This window comes from Dama dama, chromosome 28 (assembly GCF_033118175.1).
Source record: "Dama dama isolate Ldn47 chromosome 28, ASM3311817v1, whole genome shotgun sequence".
Taxonomy (NCBI): domain Eukaryota; kingdom Metazoa; phylum Chordata; class Mammalia; order Artiodactyla; family Cervidae; genus Dama; species Dama dama.
In genome coordinates, this window is record NC_083708.1 from 23,176,006 (window position 1) to 23,193,880 (window position 17,875).

General features: G+C 40.9%; 1 protein-coding gene across 1 annotated transcript; it reads left to right on the forward strand.

The window, feature by feature from the left end:
* Nucleotides 1-462: 462 nt before the first annotated feature.
* Nucleotides 463-17,588, forward strand: PRSS35 (serine protease 35). Its single transcript, XM_061131599.1, has 2 exons — nt 463-621; nt 14,603-17,588. Exon 2 carries the CDS (start codon nt 14,620-14,622, stop codon nt 15,856-15,858), a length of 1,239 nt encoding a protein of 412 aa, XP_060987582.1. The 5' UTR covers nt 463-621; nt 14,603-14,619; the 3' UTR covers nt 15,859-17,588.
* The last annotated feature ends 287 nt before the right edge of the window (nt 17,589-17,875 follow it).

Consider the following 17,875-nt stretch of genomic DNA (forward strand, 5'->3'; position numbering starts at 1 on the left):
TCAGGATTTGCTTGGTGGAGAGCGTGTCCCGGGAGGCGAGGTCCCAGATGGAGACGGGCTTGGGATGGGGTTGTGGAAACGGCCCTGGTTCTTCTAGACAGCTGGCGTCTGAATTCGTGCCTGGGGACTGGGACACAAACAGTCCTGATCACCCCCAGTTCCACCAAACACACACTTGGGAGTGTCTTCTGGATACTGTTTAAGGGCTGCAGACGATCAGAGCGACAGACAGCCCTTATGAACTCACTCGTGAATTTTTTCTAATGTTGGGGGGCAGAGATGCTGGTGTGAGAGGCGCAACTCTTAGTAAACCCTCCCCAGGCCTGCGTCTCTCTTGCTTCCCCTTCGCCTCCCGCCGCCTCCTCTCCCCTCACCTCTCCCAGCGTCCGCCCGCATCCACGCCCCCTTTCCCCTCCCATCTCGCGGCCGTGGCGCTCAGCTCGCCGCCCACCTCCCCACAGTCTCCCGGCGGTGCTGGCGGACGGCGGCCGGGCGCCCCGGCTCCGACTCGCGCTGTCCCGGAGCCCCACCCCACTCTCCTGCCTCGCCAGCGTTGGTCACCGCCTTAGGGACACTTTGATTCGAGCTGGGCAGCGCCCGAGGACCGAGGAAGCTTCGCAGGTAAGGATGGAGACACCTCAGCAACCCCCTTTTCCCCCAAGAAAGGGCGAGACCCCAGAACCTAGAAGTGTTCCTGAGAAACGCAGGACCCACCCCAGGGAGAGCGCCTTTGAAGGGCGCTAAAGGTAGAGATCAAACTTAGCACTTTTAAGCCATCAAAGAACGGCTCTTGCAAGTAAGCAATTCTTTGTGCTGGCCTCTGCACCGTTAATATTTAACAGTAAAAGTGTTTGCATTGGAATATAAATGGAATTCTTTTTACTTAAGCACTACCAGAGGGGACCCTCTTTATTTTTATGATTATTAACAGATGCCATTGAAAAAGGTGTAAAATGCATTCCTGGAAGGTCTACTCTGGTTGAAAGCCTCTTTGGCAGGGTTACTATGAAAGCTAGGAATCTCTTGCTCTCTCATCAACTTGGTTGCACAGGTCAGCGAAAGGAGCAGTGGAAAACATTCTAAAGTGAGAAGATGAAATGAAATTGAAAAGTCCTGGACTTGCTCTAAAAAACTCTAGCAAAAAAAAAAAGTGGGGCGTGGGGGGAGACCACTGGAACAAGATTGGCAAAATATTGGTAGTTGTTGCTGCAGGGTGATGGGCATGGAGGAGTTATAATTTTCTATTTCATAGTTTTCCCTCTACTTTTGATATTTTCTGTCATAAATTTTTTTTTTTGAAAAGTTGTAGAAACACTTCCTGCCTGATTCCTCTGACCTTTTCACACTGTCATTGATTTGAAAGAAGCTGCATATCCTATCTAGGTGGTTTTTCTCCCCTATTAACCTTTCTCACTTCTGAAATTAATTCTCATTTTATCCCAAGTGTGTCTGTCTCCACAGAGAATTGTAAAAGTCATGTGCTGTTGCCTGGAGAACTATGCTTAGAATCTGGTTTATAATTTAGAAGAGAGAAGGTTAAAATTCCTGCCAAATAAGACATCTCAGCCTGAAAGTAGTGCCCCAGCATCATATGGAATTTTATTTTTATTAGGAAATACTAGAAGAGCTCGTTTAATGTGAGAAGAAGTTGGTCATGGATACTCTTTCTTATTTTTCCTCCAGACAGCTCAGCAACTGTTGGGCTTTTAAGAATCTTCTCTGTATTTTCAAATGTGAGATTGTTTAGTCTAGTGCTTGGCACATAGAAGGTACTCATTGTGTTAAAATAATCAATTGCTAATGTGAGTTAATTATTTATCTTTGCCCAATGCTCAACTATCCATGGCAAGCATATTGCATTTTAACAGTGGGATGATATTCAGAATTTCGGAGACTGAAGCTACCTCACTGGGTTAACTTTGCACATGAGAAATCTGAGATGAGAGGTTGGAAATAGCAAAGTATGAAAGTTATTATTTTATGACTTTGCTTAACTAGAATATTTTCAAAAGCTTTAGAAACTTTAACAGATGTTTGCTTAGCTAAAAATACAGAGATCATAAGATGCTTTAAAGCCTGAAGAGTAGCAAACCTAATGCAGTCACAGATAGGCTTTGCTTTCAAAGGCCAACTTGCAAGATAGAAAACAAGTCGGGAGCCATATGCTGTACATTTCCTATGTCAGTGGGTGAGAGTGAGCAGAGGCTTCCCTTCGGGGCTTCCTTAGTGCCTTTCACCCCAAATTCGATTTACACACAGCATATGCTTTGCACAAATTGAAGTGTACAGGTCCTGGAAAAATAACTTAAAAAACAAAGAGGAGTTTTTTCTTTTTTTATTGTGATGAGAAACAGAAGTTGTGGGTTACTGTAAAATAATCAACTGTGTAACTTTACCGTCTTCCTTTCCCTCCACTACTGCCAAAAATTTTAAGCAGACATTAATTATTCTGTCTCATTCCTGAAACTAAACTTGACGATGGTGCTATCGTATTTTGAACAGAAACTGGCACATTGTCAGTTCCTTGCCATTTATTTTTAGCATAGGCAAGCTTACCCTTTAGAAATGGATTACGAAGTCTTTGGTAGACATGTGAAAAATTTGGCAGGCTGGAGATTTTTCATGCTGAAGTGAACTGCCGCACCTTTGGGGATTGTTTAGCGGCACTGGAGATCACACTGGAAGGGTGCTGACACGGCAGAGGTTTTGGGAACCCACCTGCCAGAAGGTTATCTGGCTGTAGACATCATCATCAGCCCCACAGCTCCTCAGGATGGGCTCTGTGGCTTGGAGGTGGGTTTTCTAAATGTGATCAATTCCACATGTGACAACAACCTAGTATATTATTAACCAGTTAGACTTCTCCCCGTCCCATGAATCCTACATGTTTTTTTTAAACTAAATTTGATTTTGTAGCTTAATGAATGTAAACCATTTAAATGTGAGATCTTAGATTAGACAGCAGGCTAGCTTCGCCTCCTAGTGGTAGCAATAGGGATAGCACGCAAGTTCCTACTCTAGGAGTCTAGGAATTTAAACTGCTTGAGGCTCGCTGATAAGGAAGTGACTTGTGTTTTTTCCTTTGTGATTTAAGCTAGAACGTTAATGTTGAAAGATATCTTAGAAGGTTTTAAGTTCAACTTAAAGACTAAAGAGGATTTATCGCAGAGCTTCTTAAACAAGGGAAGAGGCTTTGAAACGATGCATAGGATTGTAAACACTGTATGCTTTTGTTGAATAAACAAATTTATCTACCTGGTTCCAGTTCTCCAGTCAGCCTAGAAATACTACTCCATGTCACTGTAGTGTTTTATCATAATCTTCAAGGTTTAGTTCTAAAATTGCGTGTTATATAATTTTTCTAAAAATGAAACTTTTCATTTATGTTTACCTCTCTGACCCAGACAGTTTTTTCCCCTATTACTTCTTCCTTTCTAAACATCCAAGGCAGACAATCCAAAAATTTTTTTACCTGGGTGTATTCATTTCCTACTGCTGCTGTAACAAACTGCTAAAAACTCAGTGACATAAAACGACACATTACCTTTATAGTTCTGGAGGCCCGAAGTACAAAGAGGGTCAAAGCGGTTGCAGTTTTTTCCTGGAAGTTCCAGGAGAGAATGTCTCCTTACCGTTTGCAAGATCTAGACGCCACCCGCAGTTTGTAGCTTATAATTCCGCCCACCCTGACCTCTACCTCCAACTTCACAGCTTCTTCACAGTTCTTGACCCTCCTGTCCACTTCTTATAAAAGTGATTACATTGTGCTCACCTGGGTAACCCAAGCTAATCTCATCACATAATCCTTAACTAAATCACATCTGCAAAGTCTCCTTTACCAAGTAAGGAACACAGGCACAGGTCCTGGAGATTAAGGTGTGGCTCTCTTGGGAGCTGTTACAGGCATAACTTGGAGATACTGTGGCTTTAGTTCTAGATCACCACAAAGAAGCGGATTTTGCAATAAAGCAAGGTACCCCAATGCATATAAAAGTTACTGTAGTCTACTAACCGTGTGGTAGCATTATGTCTAAAAAACAATGCATATAACAGCTGAAAAATACTTTATTGCTAAAAATGCTAACCATCATCTGAGCTTAAGCAAGTCCATCTTTTTGCTGGTGGAGGCTCCTGCCTTGATGCTGATGGCTGCTGACTGAGCAGGGTGGTGGTTGCTGAAGCCTGGGGCGGCTGTGGCAGTTTCTTAAAATAAGACAACAATGAAGTTTGCTGCGTTCATTGACCCTTCCTTTGGGAACGCTTTCTCTGCAGCATGCAATGCTGTTTGATAGCATTTTACCCACCTAGAGAACTTTCAAAACTGGAGTCAGTCCGCTCAAACGCTGCTGCTGCTTTATCAACTAAGTTCATGTAATATTCTAAATCCATTGTTGTCATTTCCACAGTCTTCAGAGCATCTTCACCATCTCAAGAAATTACATTCTTTGCTCATCTGTAAGAAGCAACTCTTCCATCTATTAAAGTTTTTCATGAGATTGCAGTAATTCAGTCACGTCTTCAGGCTCCACCTCTCCTTCTAGTTCCCCTATGCTGTTTCCACCACACCTGACCCACTTTCTCTACTGAAGACCTGAACCCCTCAAAGTCAGCTATGAGAATCAGTTTCTTTCAAACTGTGTTAGTATGTTGACTTCTTTCCATGAATCACGAATGTTCTTAATGGTACCCACAATAGTGTCTCCTTTCCAGAAGTGTTCAACTGACTTTGCCCATATTCATCAGAGGAATTACTATCTGTGGCAGCTGTAGCTTTATGAAATGCATTTCTTAAATAATAAGACTTGGAAGTCACAATGACTCCTTGATCTGTGGGCTGCAAGATGGATGTTGTATTAGCAGGTATGAAAACAATATGCATTTTGTGTTCATCTCTCTCAGAGCTCCTGGGTGATCAGGTACATCAATGAGCAGCAATATTTTTTATCTGGGTTAAGATTCCATTTTAATTAGATTCAGTTACTTAGAATCAGTTCATCTCTTACAAACATTTGTGCATTATCAAGGAAAACATAACTTACAGTTCTCAAAATTGAAAATCAATGAGCAGTAATATCTTGAAAGGAATCTCTTTTCTGAGAGTAGGTCTCAACAGTGGGCTTAAACTATTCAGCAAACCGTGTCGTAGAGAAATGTACCATCATCCAGGTTTTGCTGTTCCACTGATAGAGCCCAGGCAGAGTAAATTAGCCTCATTTTTAAGGGCTGTAGGATTTTCAGGATGATAAACAAGCATTGGCTTCAGCTGAAAGTCACCAGCTGTATTAGCACCTAACAAGAGGGTCAGCCTGTCCTTTGAAGTTTTGAAGCCAAGCATTGATTGCTCTCTAGATATCAAAGTCCAACGGCATCTTCTTCCAATAGGGAGGCTGTTTCATCTGCATCGAACATTTGTCTGTCAGTGTAGCCACCTTCATGAATTATCTTAACTAGATATTCTGGATAACTTGCTGTGGCTCCTACATCAGTATTTGCTGTGTCACTTTGCACTTTGAGGTTGTGGAGATGACTTCTTTCTTTAAACCTCGTGAAACAGCCTCTGCTAGCTTCAGAGTTTTTTCTGTATCCTCCTCACTTCTCTCAACCTTCACAGAATTGAAGAGAGTTAGTACCCTGCTCCTGACTGAGGCTTTGGAGTAAAAGAATGTGGTGGCTGGTCTGCTCTTCTGGCCAGACCATTAAAACTTTCTCCCTATCACAAATAAGGCTGTTTTGCTTTCTTATCATTCACGTGTACACTGGAGTAGTTCTTTTAATTTCCTTCAAGAACTTTTCCCTTGAGTTCCCAACTTGGCTCACTGGCCCAGAAGCCTAGCTTTCAGCCGATGGTATCCGCTCTCCACATGCCTTCCTCATGAAGCTTAATTATTTCTAGCTTTTGATTTAAGGTGCAATATGCAACTCTTCTTTTTTCCCTTGAATGCTTCGAGGCCATTGTAGGGTTATGAATTGGCCTAATTTCAAACTGTGTCTTGGGGAATAGGGAGACCTGAGGAGAGGGAGAGAGCTGGGGGAGAGGGCAGTCAGTGGAGCAGTCGGGACACACGCAAGACTTACTAAGTTCACTGTCTTATGTGCATGTGGTCTGTGGTGCCCCCGACACAATGACAATAAGAACCTCAAAAGATCACCAATCACAGATCACTGTAACAAATAATAAAGGATTACCAAAACGTGACACAGAGACACAGAATGAGCAAATGCTGTTGGAAAAATGCACCTAGAGTTGTTCAGTGCGGGGTTGCCATGTGGCAACTTGTAAAAATCACAGTATCTGTGAATTGAAGTGAAGCGCAATGAGATGAGGTCGGCCTGTACTTGGCGTACTGTGGTGAGGTCCCCAACAGTCAGAGATGCATGAAATCCTTCATAAATATTTACCACTGTTTTGACTCTTAGTGTTTGATTCTAATAATAATTGCTGCCATTTGCTGAGGGCTTACTGTTCTCTGGGCATTGTGTTTATGTATAGGTTGGTACAAAAGTAATTGCAGTTTTCAGACTGTGAATTTTAAATCATTATAGCCAGGCACAAATGCATCTTTATTAATCACAATAGGAACCGTTAGAATCAACACATTTTTGCCAACAAGAAGTAAGTTTGCTAATTCCTGTAGCGTAAACATCTGTGCTTTGGGGTTTGATAAACTCCTGGAAAGTATTTTCTGCCTCCTGCTGGTTGTGGAAGTGTTCTCCCTGCAAAAAGTTGTTGAGATGCTTGAAAAAGTGGTAGGTGGTTGGTGAGAGGTCAAGTGAATATGGCAGACATGACATTTTAGACATCATTTCTATAGTCTAAAATAAATATAAAATAAACAGCAAGTAATTTTATTAGCAAAAAAACAAAGCGAGAAATGCACATTAAAATGATGTATAACATAACCACATTTATTTAAGAATGTATTCCAATATCAAATGGCCAAGTTCAATGATGCAAAACCGCAATTACTTTTGCACCAACATAATGATATTCGTGTCTCACAAAAATACTCCAAAGTATTATTCCCTGTTGAACAACTGTAGAAAATAAGGTTTGGGGAGATTAAGTGATCCTCACGGATCATAGTGCTAAGAAGTCACAAGTGGACTTAAATTGGTTTGACTTCAGACCCCACTGCCTCCACCATCCTTGAAGCACCCCAGTTCTCACTGTCCCTCTTGGTCACACATTGAACCCTATTCCTTTTCCTGTCATCCTGATCTCACACTTTTTAGCTTAAATGTTGCCTCCATTTCAGTGCTCTAGTTAGTGTCTGACCTTCTCTGGGGGCTTCACGGCACCGGGAATTGAACTTTATAAAATACCGAGTCTCCTGTGCATACACGAAAGTGAAATATGAAAGTTTTACAAGTATTCTCTAAAACCTAACGCAGTTAATGCTCACTTTCTGGCTGGCTGCTATCACTAGTAATGCCTCTCCTCTCCTGCCCCGGCCTTTTGCCTCAGCCAGCAGTTCTGTTTGCAGATCCAGACCATGATGTCTGTCCCTCGTGTGTCAGTCTTGACTGAGCAGGGGGAGAATGAAAGTGGAGGAAGAGAGATGGCTGGAGTGTGTTTTCACATTTATGCACGTGTGTGAGTGTAGGCAGTGGTGCTGGGAGGAGCAGGTGGCTGGGATCACGAATGGCTAGATAAAAGACAGGGAAGTTGTCAAAAGTGATTATGCAGTCATTGCTATGTCCAAACATTCATGAAGGTAGAAGCTGATGTTGGTCCTACAAGGCCATTGATCTGACTGAGCCCCCACAAAGTGTTTGACAGATTAATGCAAAATAATGTCCCATGGCCGCAAACTATACACATGAACTTGGACAACTACCTCCCTGTCTATTACAAGGGACCAGGTGAATAGAAAGGACCAAGTTAGTGACTCTATGACCTGGTACAGATCTTTGATGGTAAATCAGCTCTTGTTCATATACAGAAAAAAACCTCATTCAAAATATTTAATATGGTGAGCAAGCATCTCATCTTTCCCTCATCTGCCTGCCCTACTTAAGTTAAAATGTAAACTTTAAAGGGTAACAAACCAAAAAATAAAAGAGAAACTGAGCCTGAGAATATTATTATGTCATGCTATGCTATATACTTTAGAATAGGTTCACTTGAAAAGTTTGGTTTTGTTTTCATTGTAAATTGCTCCCTCAGAGTAATTATTTTGCTATTGACTGTTTCTTTTTGGGTTGAAGGCCTGTTGCAGTTCCAGAATTCTTAGGGTAGGTCCAGGCTTAAAATAATACATAGGAAATGCAACTCAAATGTTCTGTGGCTGGGTAATGTTTAATTACACTTAAGTTTAATAGCAATGAGAAAAATATATTACAAAGCCACAGATATTCATAGAAATGAGTAATTAGGAAAGCATTCATTTGGGACTTCTCTAAAATGAAGCTGTCCTTGAACAAAAACCAAAACAAAGAAAAAGGGAATTTTCAGAGTGTGTGAGAAACTATCCTGAAATAAAAATATTTGAGGATAAAATTGACTTTTTAGAAAACCAAAAGTGCTATAACTTTGCCTTATATAATTAACTGTTTTAAAGTGATATTAATTTACCTACTAAAGTAGAATAATAACTATCGGGTTGGCCAAAAGCTTTGGTTTCTCCATAACTGTGTATGGAAATACCTGCAAGAACTTTTAGGCCAACCCAATATAAAAGAACTTATAACTGAATGTGTCTATGCTCTGGGCTCAATGGTAATTCTTTGCATATATCAATATATTTAATTCTCACAATTATGAAGTTGAAATTACTATTATCTCCACTTTGCAGATGAAGAAACAGAAACTTCATTGATCTTAATGAACTGCCCAAATTCAGATGCCTAATAAGTGGTGAAGATGAGACTTAGCCCAGGTCTTCTTACTCCTTGGTCTGCCCTTATAACTACCATGCTGGTAAAGAAATCCAAATATTCTAAATACTTATCAGCATTCACATTTCTAAGAAAGCATAAGTGAGGAAACAAACAAAAGCAAGAGCAAACTAATCCCCTGTAGTTACAGGTGGTTATTTCTGTTAACAGTATAGACCAGGTACAAATGTGGAATACTATCTGCTCCATCAGTAAAAGTTTGTCTACAAATGCTGGTATTCCTTTTTTCCTAATTCCCTTTCGCTCCATCCATCTCCATGGTCCAACCCATAATCAGCTATGTGTACACTGACTCATGGTGAGGACCATAACTGCAACCTCACTTTCATTAACCAAAACTAGAATTTGAAGCCCCAAATCCAAGCCATCTGGAAAGTGACAGGGAAGGTCACAATTACAATGGAAGACAGGAAAAAGGAGGAGGTTGAGGGAAAACAAGAGACATTAAAGCCTTCAAAATACTATAGCTGCTCCACAGCCGGGGCCGTGTCTCTTTAGTTAGTGCTTCTGGGATGACGGGTGTCTGTACATGTATCCATTGAGCCGTGGCTTGCTCTATCAGTAAGAGCTATCATTTACACTACACTGACATTTTACCACGAGACAAACTTAGATTTTCTAAAAGAAAGTGTCCTGAGACACTTGTCCAATTTGAAATTACAGGCCAAATTAGACTAAACCCATGTCCTTTATTACTGTGATTCTGAGGTCATATGACAAGGTTCTGCCCTTCCCATGCCCAAGGATAGATGTGGGCATGGCTTTCATTCCTGTGCTATGCTGCAGCTGAGTCCTTCAAAAGGCACCGGCCAGGGCTGGCCAACTGATGCTCTTGCATCATCTGTAGCATTGGATGTTGGAGCCATTGCAGACAAACCTACTGAATTTGAATATTTTCAGATATATTATTAAATCACTTACATGAAAGTATGTTTTTTTTCCCTACCAAAGGCTGAATCTTCCAATATTGTTGTTGTTGTTTCATTGCTAAGTCATGTCCAACTCCTTAAGACCCCATGGACTGTAGTCTACCAGGCTCCTCTGACCATGGAATTTCCCAGACAAGAATGCTGGAATGGGATGTCATTTCCTACTTGAGGGGATCTTTCTGTAACAGCTGTTGCTAACACAGGGAAAGCGTGAAGTTCAGAATAAATTTACTTTGTACACAATGAGGAAGCAGGGGTCATGTGGAACCTGGTTATGCAGTCATCCCTGGAAAAACCTTCTGAGGAGGATCTCAAGCTGCTGCGGTTCTGAAACTGTAGTGAGTATCAGAGTTGCCTGGAGGGCTGGTTAAAACATACATAGCTGGGAACCCACATCCCTCCTGGAGAGTTTTGAACAGTAGGTCTGGGTCGGGTCCTGAGAATGAGCATTTTTAACAGGTTCCTAGGGGGTGCTGACACTGCTGGTTTGAGGACTACAACCTGGGCATTCCTTGATGTGACAGAGTTTATTCTGCAACATGCAAGTATAGAATCCTACTAACAAACTAAAAATATTCTTTTGAGTGGTTTGTGTTTCATTTTGAAGCCAAAGACAGGGGAAAAAAACAACAAACAGTGTCCCTGCTCAGAGCAGTCAGGAAGGAGGAGTTCCTCATTATTCACAGGAGGGTCTGCCTTATTGTTCTATTTAGGCCTTCAACTGATTGGATGAGGCCCACCCACATTAGGGAGGGCAATCTGCTTACCTTAGTCTACTAATTCAAATGTTAATTTCATCCAGAGACACCCTCCCAAACATACCCAGGACAATATTAGACAAAATATCTGGGCAACTTCTGGCCCAGTCAAGTTAGCACATAAAATTAACCATTACATGTGGCTCTTAAAAGTCTGCCTACAGAATTAATGCATAGGGCACATGTTTTATTTGGTAAAGAACAGGGGAACTTGATTCATATTCCAGTTCAGTGATTTGCATAGTAAAAAACCATCTTGTCAATTATAATTCAGTATTTGCATTCTGCCTAAGTCCTAAGTAGCTGAAAACTTGCAAGGCTAAATTAAACAGTACTGAAAACAAAAACAGAAATATGTGAGCAATACCACAGTACCCAGATTTAGAGGCTCTTTCTTTTGCTTGGGAATGCCTTTGACACATTTATTACTCCACAGATCACTATTATCAAATGTCAAAATGTACAACGTGATTCTCTGTAGTTTTTAAATGAAGATAATTGGCTGACTCAGTCTTTAGTGCAATCATATATTAAGTATACAATGAATGGCTCTTATCATGTAGGGCTAACTTAAAATAATTTTTAAAAATATTTCCTATACCAAAAATTTTGTTTGACATTTTGCTAAGGATCAAATAGATAAAAAAATATATATGTATCTTTTTAAAAAATCATCTGCTTTGGTCTGTTGATAAACTAAGAGGCAGCAAATAACTGATTTTAGCATTTCTTTTTGAGGGAAAGACAACTTTTCATCTTGGGAACTACCCAATAAAACATATAATTTCAAGATCTCAGTAGTTACTGAACTGTTAGCCTTATTCATTATGAAACCTGCATAGGAGCTACAAAATATTAAGTGGTTCAACAAAATCATTAACAATGTAATTACTGTTTTGTATAAAATCAAATTTGCCATGGTAATGATTAGAAAATATTGTACATGAGTGTGGATTTTTTCTGAAGTATACTTTACTGATTTGGGGGACAATAACCATCAGTCTACAGAAGAATGCCCTGTCTCCAAAATAAAGTACAAGCTATTAGGCAAACAATGCAGTTTAATATTCACCAGAATCACGATTACTTAGCATTCAAGTGTGAGCAAACAGAAAAAAAATGGTAAAGCTTATTCTAAAGTAGAAGTAAAGATTATTCTAAACTTGCTTAAGATGTTTTAATATATAATGATTCAAAATAATTATATCATGTTTTGATGAACAGATCATCTTTAAACAACAAAGAGGTTAATGTCGTATAAGTTTTTGTTTTACCAGAAGAATGTTATTAGTTTTTTAATAAAATTCCATACTTGGATATGGCAAGATGAACTCTGTTGTGTCACGAGATGCCCTTATTTGGCTCTGCATCAGAGGCAACTTTTGCTTTTCCTGCCAGTGCTCAGGATCTTAGGGGTGTACCCTGGTTTGTGGGCCATTCCTGACATTCTGTATTAACTTTCTTTTCCATGCAAAAGCTTATCAGAAAGCCGTGACAGTGAATGTATTGTAGGCATAAACTAACCTTGACCTGACTCTGCTTTATACAGAGTACAAAGCATTTGCTAAGCCTGGATGTGTTAACTATTAGTTAAACACAACTTGGAACATAGCTCACAAATTTCCAAATTGCTGCTCCAAAGAATGTTACACTTCCCCTTACTCTCACAAAGCAATAACTGACAAACAGCAGTTCTAGGAAGAGATTTACATACCAGCAAACCCAGGGAAGCAGGAAGAGAGAGAGGAAGATGTAAATAATAGACGAGATATTACACAATTCGCCAAGTACTGGAAACTTTCAATGGCTCTCAGATGATGAGACCCATGATGAAAGGGTCCCATTAAACCTATGATTTAATCACGATCGTGCTCCCCCAAGTGGTAAATCCACGACAATCGCCTGTGCTCCATAAATTCTTAACAATTTTAATATCCAGTAAAATGCCACTATAATGCATTTTTGTATATTGCTTTGCTTGGGTGGTAGTTCCAAGCACAACTTCGTTTTTAAAAAGAACAGGGTACATTTTTCTTATTTTCGAATAAAACAGCCTGTGCTGTGTACTCTTTATGACAAGGGGTTCTGCTTGTAAAAAAATCAAAGCAGCTCAATAGTGAAGGAGCGCCTTTATTTATTTCTAAAACTTCTACTGAATATTTTAGAATATTATCTGATGAATTAAAAAAATTTTTAAATGTAGACCATTTTTGAAGTTTTTTTTTAATGATGTTTGTTGTATTAAACTTTTTTAAAATTTATTTTTATTTGGAGGATAGTTGTTTTACAATATTGTGTTGGCTTCCTCCATACAACGCTAATCAGCCATAAGTGTATATATGTCCCCTCCCTCTTGAACCTCCTCCCGACCCCATCCCACTTTTCCAGGCTATTACAGAGTACTCTGTTGAGTTCCTTGTGTGATACAGCAACTTCCCATTTTTTCTTTTTTCCTCTCAGTCGTGTCTGACTGTTTGCCACCTCATGGACTATACAGTCCATGAAATTCTCCAGGCCAGAATACTGGAGTGGGTAGCCTTTCCCTTCTCTAGGGGATCCTCCCAACCCAGGGATCGAGCCCAGGTCTCCAGCATTTCAGGCGGATTCTTTACCAGCTGAGCCACAAGGCAAGCCCAAGAAGACTGGAATAGGTAGCCTATCCCTTCTCTAGTGGATGGTCCCGACCCAGGAATCGAACCGGGGTCTCCTGCATTGCAGGCAGATTCTTTACCAACTGAGCTATATATGATAATGTATGTTTCAATGTTACTCTTGTAATTCGTCCCACACTCTCCTTCCCTTGCTGTGTCCAAAGTCTGTTCTCTATGTCTGCATCTCTATTCCTGACCTGCAAATATTCGATTCCTGACCTGCATCAGCACCCTTTTTCTGCATTCCATATAGATGCATTAGTATATGATAGTTGTTTTTCTCTGACTTACTTCACTCTGTATAACAGGCTCACTTCTGTTTTACATTTTGTTTTTTTGTCTGGGAGGCATGTGTGATCTTAGCTCTCTGACCAATCTCCTGCATCGGCGGGTGGGGATGGGGAGGTGGTGAAGTCATAATCACTGGCCCGCCAGAGAAGGCTCTATTATTTAATGATTTCAATTGCACCATCAATCAGCTTGGTCTGCAAGCTGTGATTCAGAGAAATACAGTGTATTCTAGTGAAGGCCTTTTAAAAAAAAATTTTTTCCAGTGAATGCTTTTTTGAGCACTGTGCTAGTCGTTTACATTCTAGAGATGAGGAATTTATGATCCGTGCCTTTATTAAGACGCTAAGTTCAGGGACAGTGTCAGACATCTGTCGTTATCTTTATTTCTAAATCATCTGCAGATAAGCTTGCAGGAGACCTTGGAAGGATGAGGGTGTGGCTTAGGCACCGGAGGACCCCATCTGCCCCTCTTCTTCTTCTCCCCTGTGTTGGGCTGTCTGGAGAGGAAGAGGGGAAGATGGTAGGCGGGGGTGGGATGCATGGGGATTAGTGCTGGTGGAGGGCAGTTTGAGTGAAATCAGATTTATTGATTTTGGATGTCTGTAGGAGCCTGCCTAGTATGGTGTTTATCTAATCTCAGTACAATCTAAGTACAGTGAAAATAGGGACTCCTCTTAGTGGTGAAGCTACATTTAGGACTCAAGATTCAAATGAATGGTAATTAACGTTTAAACAGAAAGCAGTAAAGGTTCATCTGTACCATTTTTCTAGATTCCACATAGATGCATTCACCTATTTTTCTTTCTGACTAATGTATGTGCTCTGCCATGCGTAAAACGGATAGCTAGTGGGAACCTGCTGTATAGCCCAGCGAACTCAGCTCAGGGCTCTGTGGGGACCTAGGCAGCTGGGACTGGGGGTGAGGGTCTAAGAGGGAGGTGACATATGTATACCGATGGCTGATTCACGTGGTTGTATAGCATAAACTAACAAAACAGGGTAAAGCAACTATACCCCGATAAGACAAAAAGTATAAAGCTTCTTTTTTTTTTTTCTTTCTTTCTCTGTTTTAAAGGACAAGATAGAAGAACAATGGGAACTATGCTCTTTGGGTTGATGCTTTTCACCCTTGGGTGGACCCTCATCGATGGATCTGAAATGGAACAGGATTTTATGTGGCACGTGAGAAAAATACCCCGGCTTGTCAGTGAAAGGACCTTCCATCTCACCAGCCCCGCCTTTGAGGCAGATGCTAAGATGGTGTTAAATCGAGTGTGTGGCATCGAATGCCAGAAAGATCTCCCAGCCCCCAGTCTTTCTGACCTGGAAGACTCGCTCTCCTACGAGACTGTCTTTGAGAATGGGAGCCGAACCTTGACCAGGGTGAAAGTTCAAGGTTGGGTCCCTGAGCCAACTCAAAACCTCACCTCACAAGGAGCACCCGTGAGAAGAAAGAGACAGGTGTACGGCACCGACAGCAGGTTCAGCATCTTGGACAAGAAATTCTTGACCAATTTCCCTTTCAATACGGCCGTGAAGCTCTCCACAGGCTGCAGTGGCATTCTCATCTCTCCCAACCATGTCCTAACCGCTGCCCACTGTGTCCACGATGGAACCGACTACATCAAAGGCAGCAAAAAGCTAAGAGTAGGCTTGCTGAAGATGAGAAATAAAGGTGGTGGCAAGAAACGTCGGGGGTCTAGGAGGAACAGGAGGGAAGTGAGTGGTGCTGGAAGAGAGGGGAGCCAAGACAGTCTGAAGGAGACAGCCAAGGCTGGAAGGAGGAGAAAGGGATCTGCTCGGGGTCAGAGAGCTGCTGATGGGAGGCCCTCCTTCCAGTGGACCCGGGTCAAGAACACCCACATCCCCAAGGGCTGGGCGAGAGGAAAGAGCGGAGACCCAGCCCTGGACTATGACTACGCCCTTCTGGAGCTGAAGCGCCCTCACAAGAAGAAATACATGGAGCTGGGAGTCAGCCCCACCATCAAGAAGCTGCCTGGTGGGATGATCCACTTCTCAGGCTTTGATCAGGACAGGGCAGATCAGTTAGTCTACCGGTTTTGCAGCGTGTCTGATGAGTCCAATGACCTCCTCTATCAATACTGCGATGCCGAATCAGGCTCCACTGGCTCCGGGGTGTATCTGCGTCTGAAAGAGCCAGACAAAAAGAGGTGGAAACGCAAAATCATCGCAATCTATTCCGGCCACCAGTGGGTGGACGTGCACGGTGTTCAGAAGGACTACAACGTGGCCGTGCGCATCACGCCCCTCAAGTATGCCCAGATCTGCCTCTGGATGCATGGGGATGATGCCAGTTGTACCCACGGCTAACAGATATCTGAAATGAGGTCGTCGATGATCCGGACATGGCAGAGAAAAGCAGTTTTGATTTATTGTAGCAAAGATCACTTCATAGGTTTTGCCTGGACTTGAACCCTATCAGTAGCATTTCAGTATTTTTAATGTTTCCTTTTTCAAAATTAGGAGCTATTCATACATTTTTAAAAAATGTGTAGGTATACATCTTGAAACTAGATGGGTACTTTAATGCCAAGTGTATATTCTTCTTTACATGGTGATAAGTTTCATTTGTGGGATAGGTTTTGTTTCTTTCTGCCTTTCTAAAGATTGGACACTTTAAAATTTCAAGCATAAATATTATGTGATTCCTCAATGGACTAACTCTCAGGGTCCTACTCTAAAAAGAGGCTTATAGGGTGCTGGTTGCATATTAAATGTGAAACTGCATATACAGAAGTGGACAATCACATGGCTACAATCAAATTTGAGGCAGTAATTTACAGCACACTCTGTACTACTCTGAGATAGACCCATTCAGCCTATGCTATCCCTCTTTGTTTATATTGCGTTTTCCGTTGGGTCTAAGAAACTTTTAGGTTTGTTTTAAGAATTACAAGGAACAGAAAAATTTATAAATAAAACTATTAACTATTTTACTGCCTTAAAAATACCAACTGAAGTGTTCTTATTTATGGGAGAAATACTTTGTTCTATGAAATAAATTTAGTTTAAAAATAGGGAAGTTGAAACATTTTAAGATCTCAAGTTTTTAACTCGTATTAAAAATATGGACTTTTCAGGTATGCATAGGGAAGACTGTTGAAAAGTTATAAACCATCAGGTATTGAAAGCCTGCGTCATTTTATGCCACACAATCTCCTATGAATGAGGTGTTACAGTTTTGGACAAGGAAATCTACGTCTTTTTCAAGGAAAAGCCCTTTCATCCCCTTGACGAAGTTATTTTCTTAATAGGGCCATAGACATATTATTGGTGACTTCTCTGATTAGGGGATTTTTATATGTGTCCTTTTAACAAGATGAGTATAATTTATGAATATAATTTTCTTTTAAAATTCTGATTGTTTTTACCAGGGACCAAGGCTATATCCTCACTTGGGCCATCATGGCAGTCTCAGAAGACAAGAGTCCAGTGACCGCCCTGGGGCAAAACTCAGAGTAGGCCCTGAATACTGTCTCTTCGATGAACAGATATTTGCAGAATGACTTGTGAGATGCTGTGCTATGCTCAGTTGCTTAGCCATGTCCAGCTCTTGGCAACCCCATGGACTGTAGCCACCAGGCTCCTCTGTCCATGGAATTTTCCCAGCATGAATACTGCAGTGGGTTGCCATTTCCTCCTCCAGGGGATCTTCCGGACACATAAGTGGGTTAGTTTAGGCCACTGTGTTTAAAGGGTTTTCGTGATCTGTAACTGAGTGCACTATAAAACTTAGGAGCTGTAGCCCTGATTTCTGGGCTGTTCTTCCTGGCAGTTTCAAGGATACATACACTTCTTCTGGAACAAACCCAAGTCATTGATTCTGCCTGAGTTCAAAGTTATTTTACTTGTTATTATTTTCCGTAATAAGAAGTTATACCCTTGTCTAGTATGCAAAGGGAATAAATGACTAGATTATTAGAAAAAGTGATTTTGTAAATGGTGTTGAAAATAGCTGAAATTTCATACAAGTTATATTGTTTTATAACATGAATCTGTTAGAAATCATTCAATAAAAAATAAATCAACTGTAACTCTTACTATGTTTGTATATATGTTTTATACACAGGGTTTTAGCAAGTATTCAATTAAACTGCTTATTTAAAAAAAAGATTCTATTAATGATAAGCACTTTTTGCTGGGAAGTATTTAACCACCAGTAGTAGTGGAATAGGGCTGTTGTCTCAAAAATTTTGATCAGATCCTTTTTGGGGAAACATCTATATGATCACTGTGACTCAAACATTTGCACACTTGCAAACACACACACATTCCTCATCTTAGATTCTTAGAAAATAAGTCCTGGGTTTGGGTCAGTTTGGAGGAA

Bases quoted from the DNA above. Each gene is read 5' to 3' on its own strand.
- PRSS35 (XM_061131599.1), top strand. From the start codon at position 14,620: ATGGGAACTATGCTCTTTGGGTTGATGCTTTTCACCCTTGGGTGGACC.